The sequence below is a fragment of the Lissotriton helveticus genome, chromosome 1_1 (assembly GCF_964261635.1).
Source record: "Lissotriton helveticus chromosome 1_1, aLisHel1.1, whole genome shotgun sequence".
Classification (NCBI taxonomy): domain Eukaryota; kingdom Metazoa; phylum Chordata; class Amphibia; order Caudata; family Salamandridae; genus Lissotriton; species Lissotriton helveticus.
The window spans coordinates 1,000,452,205-1,000,467,661 of record NC_136057.1 but is presented as its reverse complement, the minus strand read 5'-3'; the positions used below and the strand labels follow the sequence as shown (position 1 = coordinate 1,000,467,661).

Below are 15,457 nucleotides of genomic sequence, written 5' to 3'. Positions count from 1 at the left end.
GAGGCAATAGCCAGACCTATAGAGTCAGTAGTGTACATATCACAGCTAATAATCAGCATAGCCGCTTATTGCCCATCCTGTACCAGCAGGACAAGTGTGTTCCAGATCTATTCCGGAAGGGAGGGCAGCAGGCGCCCCTAAGAGTCCCATAATGCATGGGAGAAGTGTCCAAGGACACAAGTAGTATTGAGAGATCGTAGTGCTGAACTGGTGGAGACGAAAATATGCCTGCCACAGGAATCTAATTTTCTGGCATCTCTTTCTGGGGGAATAGCAAGGAACAACTCAATATTTTGGGCAGCCTGAACAACAAAAATATGATGAGTTGAATGCCTAAGGAGACATGTTGGATCTCCAGGGGCTGGCCTGTGCCGGTGAGAAAATGGAATGATCCCTGTTTCGGGCTTACCCCAATCCCCCAACAGAATATCAAAAAGAGTCTCACTATAAGGAAACACTGGCTCTACCCCTGATTGGCCTCAATACAGAATGCCAATTAATGGATCTGTCATCATTTTCACAGAGGGAAATATCACCCCCAAAATGGTAGAAACTCGCTTTAGCATATCCGCAAAAGATAAGCTCGCCTCTGAAGTCAAACCAGGAGGTGATAGGAGGCCAAAGGTTGGGGAAGTCTCCAAACCACTAGCTTCTCATTCATTCATTCTTAAAGTCTTTATTTCGACATATACATCATAAAAGACAAATATATTAAAAGGGCATGAACATTCCATCATTTCATATAAATACATTGTAAAACTAGGACTTTGATTGCAAGTCATTCCGTCCAGTACAAAATAATGTAACTTAAAAACATATAGGACTAGCGCATCATGGTCGCTTTACACTCTTTCTATTACTGCCATGTCCCTAATAGAAGACCAGTTATCTTTGTTACAAAGAATATAGTCTATACGACTTCTTCACAGTCCATTATTAAAAGTAGGAGTCCCCTGTACATCAGATTCAGTCCGACCATTTGCTGCCCTTAGCCCTTGTTCAAGGCATACAACTTTAAGCTGGAGTGCAGCCTCTGACCACTTTTTAATAGGGGGTAGGGACAATTGTGGAATATTCCAGGAGCGGTCTTCCTCTAGAGTTAGATTTATATCGCTACCATCTAGAGGTTCAAAACAGCAATTAAAATCTCCAGCCACTATAATGTTCCCTTTCCCATTATAAAAATTAAGGTGCGATTCTAACACAGCAACGGTATCCGAGGCTTTACCCCCCGGCTTACCTCTAGCATAAATGTTAAAAATAAAAAGGTCCTTAAACTTTACACTCTGAATTCGGATTAGTAGTATATCACAACTCTTGGAATCCAGCTGTTTGACCTTATAACGATCATCCTGTCTAATCTAGGTTGTGAGGCCCCCCTTTGGTCTACCCCTCAAGCTTGGAGTAGCTGGCCTGAAAAAATTTAAATAGCCTTGCCTATACTCCGGTTCAATTAACCACGTTTCTTGGAACAATACAAAGCTATTACTATCTATAAAAGTTTGCCAATCATGAGACATCAGTTTGTTTCTTAGCCCTGCAATATTCCAAGAAATGAGAGATGTTACACTACTGCCACAAGTGGAATTAGAGCACGCCAGCTGCCCACTGGCACCGGGAATCTTATTTATTGCAGTTTTCCCTATTTCAGGGGAAACTAATAGAGGGCCTGAAGCTTTGTTTGGTTTGGACTAGTTACCGCCCCCAAGGTATCTATTGTCATATTTGTATGAATACTTTGAGGGCAGTCCTTTATCTGAGTCGCAGTCATTCCTAAGCTCATAATGAGTCCTGGGGCTATTTTGTCCTGACGGCTTTGGGGTAAAATTGCCCCGGAGCTCGTCCAGTCTATTATTGGGAGCAGTCAATCATTTTCATCCAACCCACTCAATGCCTCAAAACTATTAGTTAACGGTATTGCGCTATTAGCAGGGCCTTGCCGAATCCGATTTTTCCACCCTTCAATACCCCTTTGGAGCATATCAGGGCGATACAAGTATCCTAGCGGAAAGATATTGATGCCCTCGACGCTAGTCCTGAGCGCACCTGCCTGGTCCAGAATACTACAGACCATATTCGGGGACCTGAAGCTAAGCACAACACAATCACCATCCCAGCTTTTGCGAGAGTGGCCGACCCATGCCACCCTTCTCACCATTTTGAATTCCCTGAATAGATGTTCCCCGAGCCCTGTTTTACTGTTCAGGAAATGTAACACCTTGTTTTTAAGTGAGGACCAATGCTCCTCTTCTTGATTAGGGAGTTTCGGGACATTTGCTAGGATAATGGTGTAAGGGCTCGCCTCAGGTGGTAAATGAAGGACCACTAGCTTCTCCTAAGTCAATCAACCAGCTAGACTCTATAGGAGGTTGCGAAATGGAAGAACTCCAAACCCACTCCATTACCTTCATTCTCATGACCTTCAGCACCTAAGCCAGGAGGGTGGACTTCAAAAACGGATGGCTCCAACAACATCGAATCTGACCAGCGCCAAGGAGGCGATGTCTCGGCATCAGAGGGGAAAGAAGGTGGAACATCCAGCGGCACTGACGGCGCCGTCATCGAAGTCATCAGGCCAGACCATGGCGCTGTTGTGGGTGGACCACTCCCAGAAGCCAAAAGTGATAACCCTGAAAGGATGTGCACAGACGTCGAAACAGATGCAGAATCTGGCAACTGGAATGACGCCGAGGGTGAATCTGCCGGCGTGGACACAGTCACTGCTTCGTGCACCTCCTTGGGGCCAAAGGGCGCTCCAGGGGAAAGTGAAGACCCAAAGACGTTATGGAGAGAATTTTAATATTCTCTCATCTGGGAATAGTCGCCCCAGCTCCAGAGTAGGCTGAAAGGCGTGGGGTAGACTAATGCTTTGAGTCTTCAGCTGAAGACAGGTGGCAGTCCTCATGAGGCAAAGTTGGTTGACGCCGTGACTTTGACCTCCTGGGTAGAGACTTACCCTTTAGACATCAAAGAAGAGTGACGCCCACGGGAATGGCTCCTGGATCGGACCCACGATCAGTCCTTGGAGCGCAAGCGACTAAGGCCGATGGGCAATCTTAGAAGACTGCAACAACCGCACCACTAGAAGCTTCATACGACGTTCCTTCATTGCCTTTGGTCAAAGTCTTTGATATATGTCCCACTCCTCTGAGTCATGGTGCTCACCTAGGCACCACATGCAAATAGAGGGAGGGCCCATTGCCGACATTTGTCGCCAGAGAGGACCCACAAGGGTGGTACCCAGAGGACATATGAAAGACACACTGTTTCATTCAATGAAATCGACGAAGTAGGCAAAAAAAAAAGGCCTGAGGAACCGCTGATTGGAATCCACGTTATAAGCGTGGAAAAGAAGTAACTGACGTCAGTGCAGTAGGAGAGGGCTTATATGAACTCTGTCTAAGTCACATCCGGAGGATGACATCACTATGGAGTCGTTTGACACCCTCTATCAACGCACAGAGGTACTGCTGTAAATTTCAAGGAGCAAGTCTGGCCCCCGGGATAATACTAAGATAAGGAATCTGCAGCTAGATGTCTCTATCAGATCTCATGACTTACTTGAAAATATTAAATATCAAGGACAAACTGCTCTTTCTGCAACTCATCTACACATTCTGATTAGCTTTGCTGGAGAGGAGAACACCACAGAACAACGCTGTGAAACAAATCAATGTGCCTTATTCCTTGAAAGAATGCCTATTTTCTGGATATCATAAGGTCTTAGCATCATCTAGAAGACTAATGTTCTGTAGAAAAAATGACAATCCTCACAGAATAATACTCATGAATTATGCAGAAAAACAATGCATGAATGGAGGTACATAACACAGACATTTCATATGATTTGTATGAGAACACTTGCTTGGTGGCTTACCTCTGAAGGGTTGATCTTGATGTGTTGATGGACTCGCCGGCACCCAAGCTGTTGTCAATGAACTGAATCGGACTGGAGGGAGGTTCCGCAGGACTCCCCTTTCCATTAGTCCGGACTGAGAAAAGTTCTGGATCTCTGTCAGACACGACGGAATTACTGTCTAGAGAAGGGACAAGAGCGATTTGAAGAGATCCCTGAAGTTCTTTTTTATTGTTTTTATTTCCCTTTTATTGCAAGCAGGTCAGGATACAAACGTATTTCAGTAAATTCACAAATAATATAAGACTACATACATCTCACTTTGTATATAAAGACAGCCAAGAGCAAAAAAACAAAAATACAAACTGAAAAAGATAAAGCAACCAAAAGTAAAGCTAAAGCTATTGGGAGACCAAAAACAAGATAATTTTAACATTGGCTTCCAGTTTACATCAATTAACAGACATACGTAATAAAGAGATCGACAACGTACAGCTATCCCAGTTCCCCCAGAATCCACAGCTGGACTGGCAGCCAAATTTTCTCTCCTAAAGCTGAAGTTCAATGCGGATACAATACTTGTCTTACTGGTGTATTAACATGCACACAGAACAACACACTTCCTACTCAGGCTTTTTGGGACTACTGCAGTGCTGTGTGTGATCAATATAAACAAGAACTTAAGACTTCAACATCTCCAGCCCTTTTGCATCAATAAGATCAGACTCATAACCAGTGGAAAGAACTGCCACCAACAAAGTTCATAACACAGATTCAACTGAAAAAGTAATTACATGGCTCAGTAGGGTAATGCCACAGCCCACGGATGTGAGGAAGAAATGGGATGATTAATGAGAAGAGTAGGGCTTGAAACAGCAAATATTGCCAGTAAGGAAAAGGGTTAATACTCCTCAGTCCACAATATTACCTTAGGTGAGACATGCCCATGCATTAATAAAAAGCAGCCTTCAGACTGAATCATTACACCACAGAGAACCACTGAACCTCCAATCAAGCAGCAAAATCCTGCAACATGTGCATCTATACATACATATCACTACCTCTAAACAATATATTTAACAATCATACATTTTTCTTCATTGACAAACACACAAAGTCGAGAAAACCATGGCTCAGTTAACAAGAAATCCCAAGTGGAATAGGTGCCCAGGCCTCAAACACAGTATATGGAAATACAAAATGTAGAGGCTTGCTAACGGCTGATACAACGCAACATACAATATGCTGTAACACATGTGAAGCAAATATTACAAGGCTAAAAAATGCTGAGTAGAGTACAGAACTCAGAATCTCTGAAACAAAAGTGGTAGCAACATCACCAGGCAGCAAACTGTAGGTAAAAATAACGTTATTAGAACAAGACCACTTTTCCACCCATCATCGCTATACATTCCTGTGCCTCTTGTAGACTTGCCCTTTATTTATTATTGAAGGGTTTGGGCGGGAGTGAGGTAAAGATGAGCCTTAGCTTAGGTGACTACTGATCTCTGGGGATCCTACCATTAAAACCACACCGTCAAATTTCACTGGTCCTTGTGTTTGCGCAACCATGACTTAACTAACACAACATGATCTTTTGCAGTAGATTTTTTCAAATTACAGAGACTGCAGAACTATGCAGCATGTACCACCCTAGTATTAAGTCATTCTGATCATATTGATTCCTTCAAGTCCTTGCACTAACTTCCAATAAGAAATCTCACCCCACAACACTTTGTGTTGTCCAGAAGGTGCCACATGAATAAGTTAGTAGACATTCTTAGTGACGTAAATTAGTCATGCCTTGCCACCTCCACAGTACTATAGGGCAGTTGAGCAGGGTGTCCATCCAGTTGAAAGAGGTGCTATTTCAGTGCAACCCATCCCTCTGAGATGTCCGTAGACACGGAGGTCACTTTTTCTTTTATTTATTTTTTGAAAAGTTTTTATTGAAAACAGATTGCAGTGCATTACAATGACAGCACTTCGTTCATCTCTTGTAAAAAGGATTTTTTTTACATGAATTACATATTTTCTGTCACAGTTTGTATGAACCATCACATCTATTCTCCCTTCTCTCAACCCTCCCCCCCTACATGTATCTGTTCCAGGGAGTCACATAACATATTTCGTTCATACACTTGCATCTGAATCAGAGTCCTCCGGCTGCGGGGGTTCACATATATCTCCTCTTTATATGTTCCATCTCCCCCAGACCTTCTCCCACTTTCTTGGGCAACCTCTATATAAATACACTGATCTTTCTCCGACTATTGCTAGGTCCATCTCTCTACACCACTGCGCGAGAGTGGGGCTAATCCTGGAACCCCAGCATTGCGCGATATTCCTTTTTGCAACAGTCATTCCCAACGTCACCCAGTCCTGGGTCGTCTTGTTCAAGTCCGTTGGGTCCCATATGTTAACACCTTCGCTGCGGCGGCTATTTCGCCGCAGCGCTAAGGGGGCCGCGCGGTGCTCACAGCTGGTGACGGAACCGCTCCGTCACCAGCCTCGGTTGAGCTGTGCTGATGACGGAGCGGTTCCGTCATGGCCCCGTCCGCTCAATAGAACGCGCCGCGCAGGCGCGTCGGGCGGGCCATGACGGAACCGCTCCGTCATCAGCACTGCGCCACCGTGGCTGATGACGGAGCGGTTCCGTTATCAGCGTCGAAGAGGTTAAGCAGGCAGCATCTCGGACTTGGCAGCACAGTAATTTGTGTAACCTGGGAGAGTGTCCTCATTTCTGCCATCCAGTATCCCACAATCATGGGGCAATGCCAGATAGTATGGTAGAACGACCCCGTTTCCCCACACTCCCTAAGACAGTGCGGCGTGTCCGCCCTCCCTTTCTTGTGTAAAAGTGCTCTAGTATAGTATGTGCGGTGCAGGAATTTAAGCTGCACTAGTCTGAGCCTTGATGGAATAGCAGTTTCCTTAGGGGAAGCTAGCGCCTCCCTCCATTCCGTCTCATCGATATCTCCTACCTCGCGCTCCCATTTAGCCTTCAGGGTCCCTGTGGGGTCTGTTCTATTGTTGACTATTTTCTTATATGTCAGTGAGATTGCTTTCTTCTGGAGGTGATCTGTCAGGAGTCTATCCTCCAGCGGAGAGGAGTCCTCCGTAACTCGTGTCGGGCGGCAATAGGGACTGCACCGCATGTTTAATCTGTATATATCTGAACCTCTCTGTCTCCGCAAGGCCGTATGTGGCCTGCAAATGAGCGAAGGTGACCACCCCACCCTTCTGCCATAGGTCTCCAACCGTTGATATTCCTATTGAGTCCCAATTACAGAACCCTTTTGTGTTGTCCAGTGTCACGAGGGTAGCAGGGAGACGAAAGACCAACGGGGCAACTGGTGGGAAGCCCAGGAACGCTCAAACTCTTTGATTTCTCATCGCCAGGAAGAAACATGGCCAGGTTCAAATGCGGAGCTCGCTACTTGGGAGGACGGTCCCTTTAACTGGGAGGATGCCGCCCCCTCCTCTCATGTCATGAGTTGCAGTCCAATAAGGAGCCAGGAAACACGGAACACGGTGTGCGTCGACACCGGAGGACTTCTGGAGAGTGAGGAAGAAGGACGTTGGGATCGCGGAGCCGAAGGGAATACAAGAAGACCGGAGAAGGTATCTAGCCCGGAGGGAGAAGACCCGAGACGAGACTTGGAGCTGAAGCCAGGAGGCCAACGGGAAAACACATCGCCGAGCCACGCGCCAGGGGTAGCGTGGCTGACCCAGGTACGATCCAGATTCTCAGGCTGGGTCGGGAGGCGGGAGAAATCGGAGGGCTAAGAGATTGGGCCGTCTACCGTCTCCCGTGTACATTTTGTAAATACCCCTCCTTCACATTCACTCCTGTCACACTCGCGCCCTCGCTGCTTGTTCACCAGTGCACCAAAGTGATTCCTCACACCCCTCCCCGAGAGTGCTGAGAAAACCGGGACAAGTTACTGATATAGTTTTATTTGTCTTTACTTTCTGAGTATTCGGAGAACTGTCCCTGCCTTGACCAGACCAGCAAGACAGAACACCACCAAACCCCAAGAAGAGGAAGATCCCTCGGGACATTCTTGTTTGTTTTCTTTGTTTTCATCCCTGATTTATGCACAACTACTGATAAAACTGGCTTCTCATAAGAGACGAGATTATTTAAAAATAAAGCCATCCCTACCCAGACGCAATATTCTTTGTTTTCCTTCAGACCCCGCTACATCCCGCATCCCAAGTTTCTTTGTATCTCACAGCGGCATAGCCTTCGTGACCACCCCTTCCCACCCAAGTGCTCGCTGAGCGTCAAACCATATACGTATTGTATGTAGTGTCGGACCTGTGATAGTGTACTTTTTCTTTTTATTGTACAGGGCGCTCATAACCCCTGCCGGTTCTAGAAGATGCCTTTCTAGTCTGAATACCAGGTCTTCCTGAGGAACATGCAGCCATTGATTAATCGCGACTAGTTGGGAAGCCCAATAATATGCTTTAATATCTGGTAGGGCTATCCCGCCATCATACCAGCCCTAAGTACGTTTTTGGAGAGCTATACGAGGTGTTTTCCCATCCCAGAGCAGCGTTGTTACTTCCGCATTGATTGCTCCGAGATATGTCGGGGGGAGAGAGAATGGAGTATTCTGTAATACGTACAAGAATCGTGGGAGTGCCACCATTTTGAAAAGTGTCGCTCGTCCCAGGAGTGTTAAAGGTAACGTGAGCCAATGTTTAACGTCTTTTTTAAATCGCACATGGGGTTGAGTTAAGTTTATTTCGGTGAACTGTGTACAGTCATGTGTTATGTATATCCCCAGGTACTTAAATCCAGCTGTGACTATTTGCAGATAGCACCCTCTCGGTAGCCGTGGCGGGGGGCCCTGCAGGACGTATAACAATGATTTGTCCCAATTGATGGTGTGTCCGGACACGCGCCCATATGCAGCACTTATATCTAATAAGCAGTTAAGGGAGCGCGTTAGGGACGTCAAGTATAAGAGAATGTCATCCGCATACAGCGAAATACGATCCTCCCAATCCACTGCCCATCTTATTCCCCGTATCGAGAGGTCCTGCCTAATCCATGCCGCCAGCGGCTCCAACACTATCGCAAAAAGCAGGGGTGACAATGGGCAGCCCTGCTGTATCCCTCTTCCCAGTGGGAATTCTGTCGATATATATCCGTTTACTACCACCTGTGCCACTGGTCTTGTGTACAATAAGCGGACCCATGTACAGAACTTTGGTCCGAAACCCATGCGCTGTAGGACCGCGAAAAGAAAGGGCCACTCTACCAAGTCAAACGCCATTCATGCGTCTAAGGAGAGTATAGCCGCGTCTTCCGTTATGGCTTGCCTGCGTTCCATTACACCTAACAGCCTTCTTAGGTTAAGCGCCGTGTTACGGTGCAGCATGAACCCCGATTGGTCAGCGTGTACAAGTTCAGATAAATGCGGCTGCAGCCTCGTGGCCAGGGTCTTAGAGAGTTATTTCGCCTCCGGATTAAGGAGAGATATTCGTCTATAGGATGTGCATTCATTCGCTGGTTTACCGGCCTTATGAATTGCCACTATGGTGGCAAGGCGCTGATCTCTTGGTAAGATACCACTTGTGAAGCTTTCGGTGTACATGGCCAGTAAATGGGGCACCAGGTACTTGGCCCCTTGATTATAAAATTCAACCAGTATGCTCTGTACGCCTGCTGGGCCAAGTGCAATGTGTGGGCTGTCTCCTCCGTAGTGTTATATGCATGCACTCCTTCTGCCTGCTCTATCTCTGACTCTAGGTCATCAATGTGTTTTTGGTGTTCTCTCTTTTTGCCTGTGATTAGTGAGATGGCACCACCAAGGAGGACTGTCTTATAGGCCTCCCATAGAGTCGTCGGTGAGGGGACTGAGTGTTGATTTTCTGCAAAGTAATGCTTTGAGACCTGAATGAGTGATTTACGCAATCTACCGTCCTGCAGATATCCAGGTCGGATTGGAAATACCCTACGAGTCTGGAGGTCACGTAAGGCCCCTCGCCATAATGTCAACTTAATAAAATGCTAATAAATTAAAATGTTTCTAAATCTGAAGCCCTTGTTATGTCGAGCATTCAAGACCTCTTGTATATACTTATATGTGTATGTACTTTGTGGGCTCTGGAGATCAGCCTTAGGACTTGTCTGCTTCCGCTTAGGGACTTTTTTTCTGTTCAACTGCCTCTATTTAACTGTCTTGATAGAAAACGACAAGCCGAGGGCAGTAAAATACCAGAATGGATTTCTGCTGAGTGACTTTTGTTTTTCTATTTTTCTGGCAACTGTCTCTATTTAACTTTATTGATAGAAAACGACCAGCAGAGGTCAGTAAAATACCAGAATTTATTTAGCCTTCTCTAGGTTCCAGTCCATAGAAATTGTCTTCCACGAGCACCCGTAGACAATAATATTTTTTTCAAATCTTGTATTTTCAGTGATTTGACCACCGAAGGCCCTGATTTTATATGAAAAACAGAGCTTTGGACTATACCATTTCCAGCTGAAAGGCAATATTTCTCTCCATGTGTTCCTATACCTGGTGTGTCACACAGTTGGGTGCTTACTTTCCCTCCATGTTAAAGAACAGTAGATGTTAAGGTCCCAAAGGCGAGACTGATTGCATAGCAAATGCTTGTTGAACTTGTGGCCCACCACAAATATCCCCCTGATGTACCCTTTAAGTGACCCAGAATGTGCCTTTTATGGTACACTGGCTGGTAGTGCAATGTGGCCTTCTTGGCATTGGTTAGAACAGTGTGACACTGCAAAGACAAGGATCAGTAGTAAATTGTGAGCGTCACAGAATGATGAATCTCAGAGTGACAGGGTTTTACAATACAGTCTGACCTCTCCTTGGAGAACTACATCCCCATTACACAGTTTAGTAGAGCAGTTTCAGTTTGATAGGTGTCAGCAGGCACAGCAACTAGTATGTACTTTGACCTTCCTAGTTATGCGGTTAATAGAGCAGATCAACATTTCAGGAGATAAAAGCTGGCAGTGAGCACTTCCGTACCTTCCATCCTTTGGAGCTCCTCATTGTTCATATGCAGGAGTTCATCTGATACAGAGGCAACTTGCAGAGCCTATTAAAAAATACACAAGTCTTTTTATCTACCAATGCTAAATAGAACAAAATCTAATCCTTATATTTTCAGAGAAGCTCCAAATCCTTCTGTGGATGGATAACATATTTCAAGCTGTTTAAGAACACCACATTAGAAAATGGCTTCTACTCACTTGTTGAACAGTGAAGAAAGGCCCTCAGACACATCCTTCTGTACCACAACTCTTTCCCAATCCTTGACAATTATTCTACCTTTCTTCTTCAAGTTAGAATTGAGCAACATTTGAGCATTACTCAAGTCCCCAAATAAAGATCTTGATATTATGCGACTTCATTTTGCTAGGAAGACCATAATTGTTTCTTTAGTGGCACAATGGATTCCTGTGTGGATTAGTTTGTTAGCTGCTATCAATTCTTTAGGTCATCTATGTGAACAGAGACAGTGGAGGCCACTCATGTTACATTACCTATGTTTAGGTGGGCTTTGTGCCTAACATTGAATCTATATCAGGGTCAATTCTTTTGGGGAGTTCTCTCATCCAAGACACCTCTGAGTCCTTAACAGTGCTCTTTTGAGATGGAAGGCATGAGTGGGGAGCCCTGTCTCCTGAGAGATCTTCTGCCTCATTTGGTGGAGAGAGCCTGAACTAATGCCACTCTTGGATGCTTTCTTTATGTTTGGAAACAGGGTTCCAGGAGGGTTCCCAGCACTGTTTGCTATACTTTGCAAAACTATAAAGCAGTCTAATAATGCAGTTATGGTTTGCCTATTAGCTGTCTAAAAATTTTATGCCCATCACTGTCTTTTTTCTCTTTGAAGTTACACCTCTCTAAGCCTGTATCTTACTAAGTTCACAGGGATGCCGTCACTTTATGAAACTGCGATATGTCTTGTTCTGTGCCCACCTCATTTAAAGATGACGGTATTCTCATGAGCCCTTAGCTTGGGTGTGCAGCACAAGACTTCCAGCAGCTCCCTTGCCCATAAAAGGTGTGATTACTTACGCCACCATTTCGCAAACTCAAAATGGTCACCTTTGTTATAAGCCCAAACTGGATACTGGGGCCTGTGTGGGATGCCCTGGTAAAGATGCCACTAGTTAATGTTGCTCAATTATGCTCCCCACCTCCCCCTCAAGAAAGTACAGTTTGTGTGTCAACTCATTCTTAAATGAGTAAAAAATAATGAATTCAGTAAAGATCATTGTTAAATCTAGGGCCGCAATACAAATGCGGAGCATTTTCCTTCATTGCGCTGGGCGCACCTTTAAAAAGGTGCGCCAGGCGTAATGAAGGAAAATGCACCGCATTATGGGAAAGGCGCTGATCTCATGGCAGCTGCGAACTCATGCTGCCTTGGGGGCACGCATTCACATGAAATAATGAGCGGCTGCTTTACAGCTGCTCCGTTTCACTTTGCAGGCGGCAGGCTCCTGCACTTTTAAAGGGGAATAGAGAACCCCATGCAGGCGGGTGCAGTCAGTGACTGCACCCGCCTGCAAGGGGATGTCTGGGGGGTCCACCCTTTACCTCCTGCAGAGGGCTGCTCTCAGGAGGCACATTGACAGTGCGCCACCTTGTAGGTGGCACACTATCAGAGCACCTCCTGAGGGCTTCTTTGCCTAGCTACTTAAAGCTCAATACACAGAACAATTGTAAACAAGTTGAACAGAGTTCGTATGGTAGACCGGTTTGTTGAAGAATCTGCCCAAGTGACGGTTCCGAGATTGTTGGTCAATGAACCACATTCTGAGGTAAGAAAGTGACGTGTGCTCTGTCCAAAGTTCTTTTATGTATTGGTAAGAGATACAGGTGCCAATGAAACAAATATCTTTTAATAAGTTGATACAATGGATGCGATTGAAGAAAAAACCAGAGGTGTGATTTAAAGAAGGTGGTGCAAGCGCACTCTAGACTCTCAAATGGTTTTATGATCTCAACAGCAATATTACATACTTAAGACACACAAATAATTAGGAGCAGCACAGAAAGGGAGATGAGGCCTTGACAGTCATTGTTAGACTTGGCATCCTTAGGGTGGTCTTACCCCAGATGATTTGTCTGCTTACCTCCTTGTTTTGCTGATTCTTTTTGTTGCCTTAGGACTCTGAGCACTTTCCCACTGCCAAACAGTGCTAAAGTGCATATGCTTCTCCCCCAAAACATGGTGTTGCTGATATATCCACAATTGGAACATTTAGTTTACCTGTAAGTCCCTAGTACAGAGCACTACATGTGCCCAGGGTCTGCAACACTGATTGTGCCACCCACACAAGTAGTAGCACTTTATACATGTCTCAGGCCTGCCATGGCAGAGAATATGTGTGCAGTCTACACCGCCACTTCGACTTGGCATTTAAAACTCCTTACAATACCTTAAACTCCCCATGTATACATATAAGCCACCCCTAAGGTAGGCCCTAGGTAGCCTATAGAGCATGGTGCTATGTAACTAAAAGGAAGACATGTACTTTTAAGTATTGAATATCCTGGCAGTGAAAAACGCCCAAACTCGTTTTTCACCACTGAGAGGCCTACCTCTTTCTTAGGTGAAAATTGGGAATTCATTATTACAATTAATAAGCTGTAATGCCTAATTGAGAGAAGCGTACCCTTCTGAAAATGTCACTTTTAGAAGGTTGGACATTTTCCTGGTCTTCTCTCTTTGGTGTCTGCTGCCTGTCTCTGATCACTGGCTGTGCTGGGTGTCCGTTCACTTGGTGTATTCCCCCTGGACGATCCCACATAAAGGAAGGGCTGCTTGTGACTTCATACGTCTTCCTGGGAGGATGCAGGGGAAGGGCTGGGCAAAGCCTCACACTTACACCTGATTAGGCTGTGCTCTAACCACACACAGGGATCTGCATAGCCCCCTGTAGTGAGTATGGAGCCAGGGCAGTATGAAGAGACTCTTCTTTGAAGTCAGACCCACTTCAAATGCACAACTGGGTATAGGTACTGGACCTCTGACATTACCAACTCTGTATACTTCAGGACTTGAAACCACTTTTGACAAGAAATGGACTGCTGTGCTGAGGATTACTGCGTGTTGGACTGCTGCCCTGCAGGACTGCTGCCTTGCTGTGCTCTCTGCTGCCTGCTTCCTCCCTCTGACTGTCCCAGAGCGTCTTCAAAGGCTAGTTGACTAGCCTCCTGTTCTTCAATGACTCAGGAACATCAAAGTCTTTAATCCTGCTCTTGTCATTGGGAGTGACTCCAGGTGTTTACTCGTACTAAACAATAAAAAAGTTTGAGAGAGGCCCCTCGCACCAAAGGGGCAGGGCTCTTTAGGAACTGTAAGCAATAACTCCCTCTGGGTTTAGTTAAATTCAACACTTTCACACATGTACACAAAATGTCAGCCCAAAGTGATATGTAAACCCAAAACCCCGGTTTCACTTATGGCACCACAACACAATGTATACTATAAAATCAGTTTTATTATAAAAAATATGGCCAGAACTATACAACTACATAAAATACTTTATATTAGAAACCTACTATTTAAAAAAAAACAATTTGAAAGCTAAAATCAGTACAGCAATACAATTAATAAAACCGCGCTTCTAGGACCAAAAGCAATAAATCCTCAGTGGATCTTTTTTTGATCACTATAACAGAACCAATCCTTAAAGGAGAAAGGAAAGGATAGAAAAGAGAAGGAATAAGAAAACGTACGACAACACACAAGTACTTATTGTTCGTTGACTAATCGTTTGGGAAGCTTATCATTGGCGCCCCTTAAACCAATCCTAATATGTTTCTCTCAGGCACACCAGAGTTTCCACCAGATTTAGTTAAATCAATACGTCAATGCATTTCGGTAGTGTTAAAGCCATATGAACCACCTTTATCAAGACAAAAGTTGCTCCTCTCTTTTTAAATACAAAACTGTTCGACCTGACACCTTTGGCGTGGTTTTTCCCCCATCTTTTTGCCTCTGACTCATGTATTTTTGATGCTGTGCTGGATTTCGTTTTTGCTGGTTTAGATGCTTTGGACACTCTGCCACTGCTGATCAGTGCCAGAGTGTAAGTGCTCCCTCTGTAAATTGTCATATTGATTGGGTATACCTGATTGGCACATTTGTATCACCATGAAGTCCCTAGTAAAGTGCACTGTGTGTGCCAGGGCTGGTGATGACAGATGCTACTAGTGGGCCTGCAGCGCAGATTGCGCCACCCACATGAGTAGCCCTAAAATGGTGGCTCAGGCCTGCCAGCGCAGGGCCTGTGTGCAGTCTGTGACTGCCATGTCCGCCTGGCCAGTGTCCCCACTGGCTGGGCCTAACCCTTCCCTGTCTGTGCACATCAGTCACCCCTATGGAAGGCTCAAGGTACCCCCCTGGGCAGGGTGCAGTGTATGGATAAGGTAGAGCATGTATTAGTGCAGGTCACATGCTCTGGTAGTGAGCAGCAGCCATTTTGTGTGCTCACTGCTGTAAGGCTATCTTGCTCCATTAGTAACATAGGGGAGGCTGGTCCCATTGGATACCAGCCTATCTTCCCATAGGAACAAGATGGGACATAAG

General features: G+C 45.3%; 1 protein-coding gene across 2 annotated transcripts in view; it reads right to left on the bottom strand.

Annotated features, from left to right (window-relative positions):
• CEP41 (centrosomal protein 41) overlaps positions 1 to 15,457 on the bottom strand; it is a 153,471-nt gene that overhangs the window by 26,925 nt on the left and 111,089 nt on the right. For both annotated transcript variants that reach the window (XM_078677529.1, XM_078677532.1), the window contains exons 5-6: positions 10,876 to 10,945; positions 3,878 to 4,037 (exon numbers count right to left, since the gene is read on the bottom strand). In XM_078677529.1, the coding sequence (XP_078533655.1) occupies positions 3,878 to 4,037; positions 10,876 to 10,945 (230 nt within the window). The remainder of the gene's footprint in view (positions 1 to 3,877; positions 4,038 to 10,875; positions 10,946 to 15,457) is intronic.